Source organism: Rhinolophus sinicus, chromosome 12, assembly GCF_057876585.1.
Source record: "Rhinolophus sinicus isolate RSI-liver-muscle chromosome 12, RSI-T2T, whole genome shotgun sequence".
Taxonomy (NCBI): domain Eukaryota; kingdom Metazoa; phylum Chordata; class Mammalia; order Chiroptera; family Rhinolophidae; genus Rhinolophus; species Rhinolophus sinicus.
The window spans coordinates 44,236,145-44,247,319 of NC_142512.1; the positions used below are offsets into that span (position 1 = coordinate 44,236,145).

Sequence of the window (11,175 nt, forward strand, 5' to 3'; positions counted from 1 at the left end):
TATGTGACCCAGGGTTTTAATATCCACCCAATACAAAGTCTACCTTAGTAAATTATCTAAATACACATAGGTCATATATGGACCAAGTTATCTAGGGGTCATTAAAGTCACTCACCGATTCTCAAACCTCTACTTGAAATCCTTTCTGGAACAAGGCAAGGCATAGATTAAATAATATAACTGACTCATCGTGGTTCCCTTCAAAGCAGTTTCTGTGGGTTGCAATATAGTTACTTCAACAATACTCAGAACATCTTAAAGACAAGCCTATTTATTTTTTGCAGACTTTGTGGTGAGTGGCTTTGAAAATGCTTAATGGGGGCGAATTTGACGGTTAGGGTAGTTACAAGTCAGCTGGATCTAAGTCTGGTAAACAGAGTTGGTGGTCAAATTAGGTGACACTCGCTCTCCTCAATGACCAGGTGTTTGGTTCAACAGTGACGAATAAGACACACAAAAGATAGTTTCATAAGTGACGTGAGCGAGGTATGAAAAGGATAGTAAGGTGTTGGAGTGATGGAAATGTTCTAAAACCGATGATGGTGATGACTGCAAATTTGGTAAATTTACTAAACGTCATTAAATTATACAATTAAAATAGGTGAATTTTATAATATATAAACTATGCCTTAATAAAGTGGTTTTTTTGTTTGTTTGTTTTTTAAAAGGTGCTATGGGAGTACAGAGGTTCCCTTTGGTTCTAAATTAAAACGGTGGTCTTCACCATCCTTGTCCAGAGAGTAAAAAAGGGGGGAGAAGAGGTTAGAGATGCGATTGAGGTTTAGGCTGGTCTTGCTGTGGTTCTCGGGTCTTGGACCTGCGTTGAAATGAGAGGAAACAACCAAGGGGTTTCATGCATTCCACTGGCGTAGCCAAAGTCACACTTTAGATAGATTTCAAGAAAGCAAGATTAGAGGCAAGGAGACTGGTTGTAAGGATATTGTAATAGTCTTGGAGGGAAACTCGGGAGGTTGGAACCAGCATTGGGGCAGGAGTATAAAAAGGAAAGCCCAAGTTCCTGAGCTTTGAGGTAACATGGCAGGACTCGGTAACTGGTGAGAGAGGAGGAGGAGTCAGGGCAGGCTTAGGTCATTGTCATCAGACAGGGACTACAGAGGAAGATGACAGGAGGATGGACATGAAGAGTGCAACTGTGGCCATGCTAATTTGTGGTGCCAATGCGACATCCAGTTGGAAATGTCCAACAAGCAGGTGTGCATCTGATTCTGACACCTTGGGAACACTCAGGATTACAAGTCATTAGTATGTGAGTGGCGGTGAAAACGTATGACAGGATGAGATGGGTCACAGAGACCTCATGAATTAGAAGAAAATTTGGTGGAGGATGGAACATTTGGGAGAATTAATGTTTGAGAGGCAGGGAGAAGATTGTGAGAGAAGCAGGAGGAAAATCAGGGGAGTGTGATGTCAGAAAGCCAAAGGAGTAACATTTCAAGAAGAAAGGAGTTATGGTGTCCAATGTACATAAAGCTCCAGAAAACGAAAGCTAAAAAGGTGTCCACTGAATTTGGCTACTGGTGAGAACAATTTCAGGGGAAGTGAGGTGACAGTCAGGCTGCAGTGGGTTAGGGAAAGAGTCGGAGGAGAGGAAGTGGAGCTAGAAATGTAGCTGACTGGGGACATCTGGAGACGGGAAAGTGCCAGGGCTGTGGCTAGAAAGGGACACATGGTCCACACACAATGCTTTGTTTAGTTCTTAGAAAGGACAGGCTTGAGCATGTTTGTAGGCTGGGCCAGTATGAAGAAGGGACAGTTCTGAGACACAGAAGAGAAGTCCATGGATGGAGAAGGGCTGGAGATGAAGGGGCGCGGACCAAGATCTCAGGCTGAGCATGAGCACTCAGAGTGTCACCTTAACTTTTGTGACCTGAGAGCTGGATGGGTGCGTGGCCTGGAACAGAAGGGGAGGTGTTGAGTGGCTTCCCACCTGATGGCTGTGGGTTCTTCGTTTTGCTTCATGTGTGTGTAAAACAGGAAGAGAAACTCTTTATTGAAAGTATGGGTATTGGAGGTTTGAAAAAAGTAGGAAAGTTTAAAATAGTGACAACAGAAGTTGCTGATGGACAAGTAACCACGTCGAAGTGAGTCATTCCTTTCTCTCCCTCATTCCCCCTCTCCATCTATCAGCAACATGTCTGTGCTGCTTCTATTTCCTGGGTTGGGCCACTTTTTGCCACCACCCTGGTCCAAGTCACCATAATTTCTATCCTAAATTTCTACTATAGTTTCTTTACTAGTTTTTCTGCTGCTTCTCTTGCCTCTTTCAGTCCTTTCCCTACACAGCAGCCAGAAAGATCTTCTAAAAATGTAGACCAGATTATACCACTCCCCTGCTTAAAATCATCCAATAATTCTCATTGTGATAAGAATAAACTCCAAATACCAGCTTTGTCCTGAAAGACTCGACATGACCTGGCCCTATCTACCTCTTCCATACTCTCCCTTGGTGTTTCAGCTACTCTGGACTTCTTTTGTTTCCTCCAATGCATTAAGTTAGTTCCTGCCTCAGGGCCTTTGCACTTGCTTTCCTTCTTAGGATTCTCTAGCTGGCTCTTTTCCATCATTTACTTCCACAGCCAAAGTTTCTTCCTCAAAGAGGCCTTCCCTGCTTGTGTAAAGGAGTATCATTTCACCCCCATTACCTCTATTTTATCTGCCTCATTTATTCATCAGTAACTGAAACTATCTTACATATTTATTTAGTTGTTCGTGTTCTCTCTCAGTCCTAGAACAGAAACTCTGGGAGAGAAGGGGCTTTGTTCGGGGCACTTAAGTATTATTATTAATAAGGACAGTATTAAAAGCCCAGCAGAGATTAGAAAATAAAACTGCAATGGCTCCAAGCCACACAGTTGTGTGATTTTTTTCAGCAGAGAATATAAAATAAGATTATCTTATGTGCCTGGTTTGGAGACCATTGCGAAGTCTTTTGAAACATGGGTTGAGTGGCAGAGGCATCTTTGTGAAAAGTAGATGGACTCCCAGCATGACTGGTTCGAATGTTTATGTTCTTACTTATTTTATAGAAATTCCCTCAACTTTATAGCCTTATAGGTACATTGGCAAGTTGTGGGAGGAATATGCTGACTCCATTTCCAGCCCCAAAGCTAAGCTGTGTTATACAGGTGAAATCAGGTTACCGAGATAGGCCTGGTTTCCTTGGTGACCTGGGAGGTTCAGTTATATTTGAAATTGTTAAGGAGGAGAAAAACCTGATAACGGCAGTTCTGTGTTTTCCTTAGGGATGGAGCACTTTTCAATCCTTAGCCAAGGCCAAGGACGTGCCTCCTGGGTTGGTGAGGGTTGACCTCCCACCAGCACCAGTGGCTAACTGCTCTCAGAATCCCACACCCAGTCTGGCAAGTTTGTCCTATGCCAGCTCTGGGTAATTGCATCATGACTCCTCAGGCTCTCTGTCTGTTTTGTTTTTGCATGTAAACACTGTAACTAGGGTGATGAATAGTTAGCTTATTGTAAAATGTGTTAACCACCTTTCTTCTGGAGGGATGACAATGGAAGGCCATATCATTTGATAAATCATAGGGAGACCCAGTTAACTCTTTAATGTCTTTTTCCATTATAGCTGGTTTATCAAATTTAAGCCCTAGCATCATTTGTTGACAAGGTTTCTGTGCCAAGCTCTGTGCTAAATACTCTTAAAATGTTATTTCATTTGCACTAAGTTATGAGGTGGGTACTATTATTATCCCCATTTTACAGATGAGGAAACTGAGACTCAGAGAGGTAAAGTGGCTTTCCATAGTCACACCGCTTGTAAGTCGTGGGTTTTGGATTTTAGAAAGTATTACTGTTTATCATATACTAATACTGTATCCCGAATTTTTCCATAATACTGTAAGCGAAAGTAGAAGATAATTCTTGTTTTCTGCAATTACCTGATATTCAGAGTCCACCTTATGCTGCATGTCCCGCAGATATAGAACTTCACTGACAAACTTCTGCCTGTCCCTTGCTTCATGCAACATGATTCTTAATCCCCAACCTGCATATAAAAGATAAATAAATGTGCTGTGACAGAATCCTTTGTTACTTTGCCACATTTGGAATTATCTTGGTATAGTTGCTTTTGTTCTCTTATTAATCTAATTTCCATTGTTTGAAAGGCACAGATGCTCCTTTCAGACTGAAGGGCCTCTTTGTATTGGTGTGGATGCCCTCGCAACCCTCTGTTCCAGGCATAAATAATGCAGCCATCAGCTGGCTTCAGTGATCCTGTCCTGGCTCATCACAGGGAGTTAGACGGACAGACACCTGTTTCAGACGCAGTTCTACAACATGACAAAAAAGAAAACCTGGCTAAATTAGCAGTGGCCAAAGTTATGAGCCTCGGAGAATTTAAATTTATGTATTCAACTCTTATTGCACTCCTGTGCCAACCCAGGCACTGTGCTGGGGTATAGCACTCAGCAAGATGAACACGGCTCCTCTCTCGGGTGGGAAGACCGACATTGAGCACGTGAACCCCAATGGTGAGCAGTGCTATGGAGACATACGGGGTTCTCTGAGAGAGTGTTATTATGGAAGGGCATATCCTGGTCTGGGAGGCCAGGTTTACTTTCGGAAACGACACTGGGTTTGCTAAGAAGTGAGCTAGGCAAGAAGTTGGACAGAGAGCATCTCGGATGGAAAAGGACAAGAACAGCAGGTACAGAAGGGGCTGGCTGAGGAGCAGGTGGGCCGGTGCCGCCGGAGTCGAAGGGATGGGAGGGGCCAGGTCAAGGGGGTGGGGCCTTGAAGATCATGATTCCAGGAGCCATAGAAAACCACTGGAAGGTTCCAATCTGGGGAGTTAATGATTAGATTTGCATCTTTAAAAGGTCCCTCCAGCTGTTATATGGAGAATAGATGCGAGGGTTGGAGTGAAAACGTGGAAAGACCATTGGGAACATATTACAGTTATCCAGATGAGATAAGATGGTGACCAGACTTGGGAAGCAAAAGTGGAGACTAAGAGGAGGAAGAGGTTTGGAAAGAGGGGGACAAAGAGCAGGAGGAGGAGAAAAGATCATAGCTACTACTTACTGCACCCCTGGAAGTGCTCGGCACTGTTCTAAGCATTTATATGTATTAACTCATTTAAATCTTCACGACCTCACTATGAGGCAGGCACTATATCTCCATTTTGCAGATGAGCAAACTGAGGCACAAAGGGAGTCAGTAACTTGCCTAGGGTTACAGAGCTACCAAGTGGAAGAGTTGGGATTTGAACCCAGAGAGTCTCATGCCAGTGTGGGTACTGGCATGGTGAAATAAGGGATATCCAAGAGAGAAAGTTGCTAGGATTTGGTGGTGCATGGATCACCAGGAGAGGGACATGTGGAGGAGGCTGCCCAGGTTACTGGCTTGAGCAGCTAGCTGGTTGGTGCCAACATTTCCCTCAGAAAGGGAGAAGGAAGGAGGAACAGACTTTGAGAGAAAGTAACATGGAGTTTAAAACGTCTGGGGTACAGCAAATGGAGATGTTAAGTAAGTCGTTAGATGTAGGGCTCTGGAGCTGATTAGAGAGGTAAGGATTTGGTCATGGCTGGCATTTTGGGGACAATTGAAGTTGAAGGCAGAATGGGTATTGAAAAGAGGAGAACCCAGGACAAAACTCTGAGGAATGCTAAAATTTCAGAACAGCGAGTGGAAGAGAAACCCTGCAAAGAAGCCAGAAAGGCAGGAGGAGAACCAGGTGGGTGCAGTTTCATAGATGGCGAGAAAAGTGTGTTTCAAGGAGGTTATTAATGACCTTGGTGAGAGCATTCAGTGGAGAGACAGGGCTGAAGACAGACTGCAGTGGGTTGTGTAACTGAGAGGTAAGGAATTCGAGTGCTTTCAAGAAGTTTGGCTCTGATTGGTGAGGCCTAAATTTATGACCAAAGTTATTAAATGGACCTGTTAATAATGAGTCTGCTAGACGGACGTTAACTAGACTTCTTGTGGTGATTGTTTTGCAATATATACAAATACCGAATCATTATATTGTACACCTGAAACTAATATGTCAATTATAACTCAGTAAAAAATAAAATAAAATAATAATGAGTCTGCTAGACCTCATCTGTAAGGTTATCAAAGTTTCCATACAGTTCCTGCTTATTGTTCAGTGAAGTTTTTTTCCTTTATTCTACATGTATGTTTTAATGATTACAGGACAGGTGATTTCTAGGCTTTGGGGAAACAGCAGGATCAGACAGACAACATTCCTGCCCCCCAGGTGTCTACATTCTCCCACTTTTCTTCCCTTTGGTTTATTCCGTTGTGTAGATATTGGCAGAATCAGCTTGCCCTTGATTCATGGTGACCCAATGTCTGGTCTTGTTGCTGTGAAATCTTTCAAGGTTTATTGTCTAGCCCTGAGCAACTGGGAGAACTCCCGCTGGTCCCTCGGGGGTTATTTTTCTCTTAAGTATAGAAAGTTGGTCTTTGAGAGCGGGAATCTGAAACTACAGTCCAATAGGTAGTTGTGGGGACAGAGCCAGGAGTGCAGTTTCCAGGCTCTCGCCCTCATGTGGAAAGGTGCTCACTCGGGTAGTAAATGGCCATCAACTGTGATTGGATGGCCGTCAGCTGTAACCAGTGAGCCACTGGCCACTAATATAACTGCCGTGGCTATGCTAGCAGCAAATGGGGGGCTAGCAAGAAGATGGTGGCTGAGCTAGCAAGAGCGGATTGCAGTTAGCAAGTGAAGTTGGTTGGCAGAGAGAAGTGGACGGCAGGTTGCAGATAGTGTGGCTCCTGCTTCCTGGGTCTCCAACCCAGCCGCCAGCGATAATATAGTGGTATGACCCCCCATCTATGGCTCCGTGTGTGTTCCTTTTTGGCCTCACCATGTCCTGCGTTCTTATGTGGGGAGCGGGAGCTGAGACCCCGCATGACACCCTGCATGACAGTAATTCCACAATCTGTACACAAAACCCAAATCTCTGAGTATTTTAAGAGTCACTTATGAGATTACATTTAAAAGATCACTTTGAATTTGTACCTGCATGGAATGAAGTTATGTTCCCACCCTTTTCAGAAATCAATGGTGTTAAAACAGGCAGAAAGATGAACCCTTGCTGCTACGGTTTTGTTGGAAAGAGAAGACTGTCTGAATAGTAATAGGGGCAGGGAACATAAGAGTTCATAATGAAAATGTGTTCGTGGTCACTAAAGGGGCACATCCCAGAGTGTACCTTGCTGATACCTTTTGGGCACAACATTAACATAGAAAAGCCAATTAATCTTTCCAGGCTTTAATACAGTGCTAATTTTAGGAGGCTTCTAAGTCAAGAGCCATGAAATAACTTTGCCTAAATAAGTAGGAAATAACACTATTTGAATTACGTGCTAGGTTACCTCTGACTTCATAGTCACCTACCAAATAAAGGACTTTAAAATTATCTCCAAAAGTTTCTTTTCCCTCCCATAAACTCTATTGCTGTAATTTACTGTAAAATGAGTAGACTCATCATGGTGTCACGTGTAATTTCTTATTTAAATATATCAGTACTTTGTGAGATTAAACAAATACTACAGGCACCAAGGAAACAGATGGTTATAGAGATCAAGGGGATAGAGGGTCTATCACCACAGTTTAGGCAAACACTCTCCACGTTTCTGAAGTGTCACTTGAACGTCATACTGTACTGCAGGTTTGAAAAACTGACCAGGATGAACAAGAAACAGAAACAACTATGGAAATAAATCCACATGAGATAATGCTTAATTCGTGGATCTCAGCTTTGTGGGCCTACTCAACCAGATGGCCACTTGAAGCCAAAAATTTTTCCTCAGCAAATACAGACAGGTGGGGTGGGGGTTGGAGGTGTGGGGAACGATAATAAAACGTGGGCAAGGCACACGTTTCTAAAATAGTATCCTGTATTTGTTTCTGTTTCTGACCTTTGAACTGCTTTTCAAGTTCAAATCCTTTCATGGATGGTCATGCACACTTCTGTTTTAAGTCTCTGGTGATAAGATAATGTGTCAAAATTGTGCTTTAGGAATCAACGTAAGATGCCATTTTAAGTTGGGAGAGGGAGAAGAAAAGGGGAAGAGAGTAGGAGGGATGTAGGAAAGGGAAAAGGGAGTCGGCTTAGCTAAAAAGCAAGAATCAGTGATTTTTCTTGGCCTCAGAATTCTACATATCTGTGAAATTTCAATGAGGAATATTCTAAGAATTTTGTGACATATGCATTCCTCTCTAGTGTAAATTTCCAGTGAATTCAAACCAAATTTCCCTGACTAAGGAGAACAGAATCTCATTGTGGAAATGTTTTTCAGTTCTCTAAAAAAATCCTATCTATATAGGATATATATATATATATATATATATATATATATATATATATATTTTTGATTTGGAGGCAGTTTTTTTTAATAACAATTAAGCTATTTTACGGTTTTCTTACTATGTTCTCATAGTAGAAATATCATTAAATGAATTTGTTATTGGCTCAGCAATAAAGAAAAATGTAAATTTAAGCCCTTCTTTAGGCTGAAGTTTCCCTTGAAACAAAATCTAAATGGCTATATAAATACCTGACAATCCGGTTTATAAATTCCCCTTAAGAAGTACAAATTGCCAGTTATAAAAACAGTCACGAGGATACAAAGTATAGCATCGGGAATATAGTCAATAACATTATAATAACTATGTATGGTGTCAGATGGGTACTAGACTTATCTAGTCTTCATAAGTTATATAAATGTGTAATGACTGTATTGTACACCTGAAACTAATATAATATTGAATGTCAACTTAATTTAAAAATGAAAAATATTATTAATAAAAATAAATCCCCCCTTTTCCACAACTGGATGCCTAGAAGGATTCAGGAGACCTTATTCATTCTTTTACATAATTAATTAATTTCTAATGACAAATATTACAGAATTTGTTTAAATCTTAGCTTTAAGAAAACTTAAGATGCTTAAAATCTTATAAAAATGTCTTGAGTATAAGCGACAAAAGTGAGTGATTTGGGCCCAATTTTCCTCACACTCGCTGAGAGATTAATGTGACAGAAGAGAAAGGAAGAATCGAGAGGGGTGAGGGGAGATGATTGGACTCTTCCAGCCAATTTGGCTTCGGAAATCAAGGGGTGAGGGCTATAATGGGCTTGTAAGAAAAGCTCCTTGGGGGTGACTCTGGTCACACACTGACCATCACGCCCAGAAGGGAGAGACTCAGTGTGTAATTGGGAAACTTGGGTGGGTGGTAGGTAATGTCACAGGCTTGACAAGCAATTCGGGGTTCTCAACAGGAATAATATCAATAATTTCGCACTCAGAGGTCGGAGAGGCCATATATATATATATATATATATATATATATATATATATATACCTCGCCCGGACTTGCAGACCATGGTAATCTACGGACAAGTTATGTAGATGCGGGGAGGACGCCAGTGTGCAAATAAATGATCACAGAGTCCCCAAAACCTGTCCCTTCAAAAAAACGGGGGCCGTGGCAGCCCAAGGGAAGGGGAGGCCAGGCCGTCGGGCTGCAGGCCTGATTTCCCTCCAGAATCGTTTTAGTGGGAAGGAGAGGTCGTCCGCTCCTCCTCCCCACACCTCGCAGGACGACCAGCAGAGGAGGGCGGGCCCGAGCCCGGCCGTTACCTGGCGGGTCTGTCCTCGCTCCCCGGGAGGGGCCGAAGGGCGGGGCAGGCAGACTAGTCCCGGGCGGAGGAGGAGCCCATCAATCGCTCGGGCGGCCTTGCTGGCTCCTCTTCCTCCTCCTCCTTTCTCGTCTCCCCTCCCTTTACCAGCCCCTCTTCCTCCTCCTCCCGGGAGGCGGCTTTCCGCGGCTGCGGCCGGCCTTTCTAGGGGCGGAGGCGGCGGGGACCGCTGCCTGGCGTCCTCCCGTTTCCTTGGCAACCCGGCCTCCTCCCTCCGCGCGCGCAGGGGCCGGGGCTCTCGGGCGCGGGTGTGGGGGCGGGGCGGGGGTCTCGGCCCCGCGGTCCTGAGCGGGGACGTGGGCGCCCCTCCGGTTGCCGTGGGAACGAGTGGGCTGTGGTTGCGAAGGCAAAGCGGTGATGGCGGCGGGCGGAGAAGAGATGCTGCAGGAGGGAGGAGGCGATTGGCTTTGTCTTGCTGTCCAAAGCCCAGACCTACGTAGATAGATGCCGAGGCCTTCACTCCTGTCCTGAATCAGTGCTGTGCTTTTTGAAGAATCAGTGAGAAAACGGGAAAATGTTTTTAACTGAATCAAATAATATTAAAGGCAATACGTGGGTAAAGGGAACGATAGTGCAGCCGTGGAGTGTGCGTTGTGCAGGGCAGCTCTGAAATACCTGCTCCAGTATGAAAAGGAAGTCAGAAATGATTAAGGGCGGCACCCCATCAACAGACCGAGATAAGAACCCACTTATCTCCTGGTTATCAGCTGTCTTGGCTGCCTTTCCCAAGGAAGAAAGTTCTTAGAGGTTCAGAGCAGTGTCCACAGAGCCTCACCCTGTCTCTTCCAGATTTGTTTCTGTCTGTGGTTTTCATAGGCAAAGATGAGTCTTCCAGTTGTTTTGCATAGTTAGGCACTGGATGCCTTGCCAACTGAGACTAAGTTAGGGCATTTTTGATTGGGTACAGAATAGGGAAAAAGGAGAGTAGAAATTCTGGGACCTTTCATCAGTGTCCAGAATCGCTAGGTGTCTTCTCACCGCCCTCCCACCTCCTCTTGGCAGCCATGTCCTCTGCAGCATTGCACCCCTCTTTCTATTCTTGGGGTCTCCATGACCTCACAACTGGATTATTGTAAGGGCGTCCTAACCACACTCTGCACTATGTCTTCTAAACCCTAGTATCTCTACCATTTCCCCTATTCTCTAAGCAACATAGGTCTAATGTCATTGGTCCCCTGCGGAGACGCTTTGAAAATTCTTCTGCTTTTGGAATGAAGTCCAAACTCTTGACTGTGGCTTTCCCTGTGCCCTCCCCCAGGGTCCACTTTCTTGGTTTTTCTCCTTCAACACTTCTTCACTCGTACTTCAGCCAGATGAGACTATGTGTTATTACCCACTGTACATTGCTCCCTGCCTTCACACCAACTTCTGAGGCATATCCTGAGCAAGGCAGAATCCAGATAAAATGTACATAGGTGAAGTCTTTGTTTTGGGCACTTTGTTATCCACCTACCAGCCATCAGTACCTTTCCATCTCCAG

The 11,175-nt window shown here is 44.0% G+C and overlaps 1 protein-coding gene across 1 annotated transcript in view; it reads right to left on the reverse strand.

The window, feature by feature from the left end:
• MARCHF10 (membrane associated ring-CH-type finger 10) overlaps nt 1-9,763 on the reverse strand; it is an 85,967-nt gene extending 76,204 nt beyond the window's left edge. The window contains exons 1-2 of the mRNA XM_074320075.2: nt 9,637-9,763; nt 3,918-4,024 (exon numbers count right to left, since the gene is read on the reverse strand). Of these exons, the coding sequence (XP_074176176.2) occupies nt 3,918-4,007 (90 nt within the window). The 5' untranslated portion in view covers nt 4,008-4,024; nt 9,637-9,763. The remainder of the gene's footprint in view (nt 1-3,917; nt 4,025-9,636) is intronic.
• Between the last annotated feature and the right edge of the window lie 1,412 nt (nt 9,764-11,175).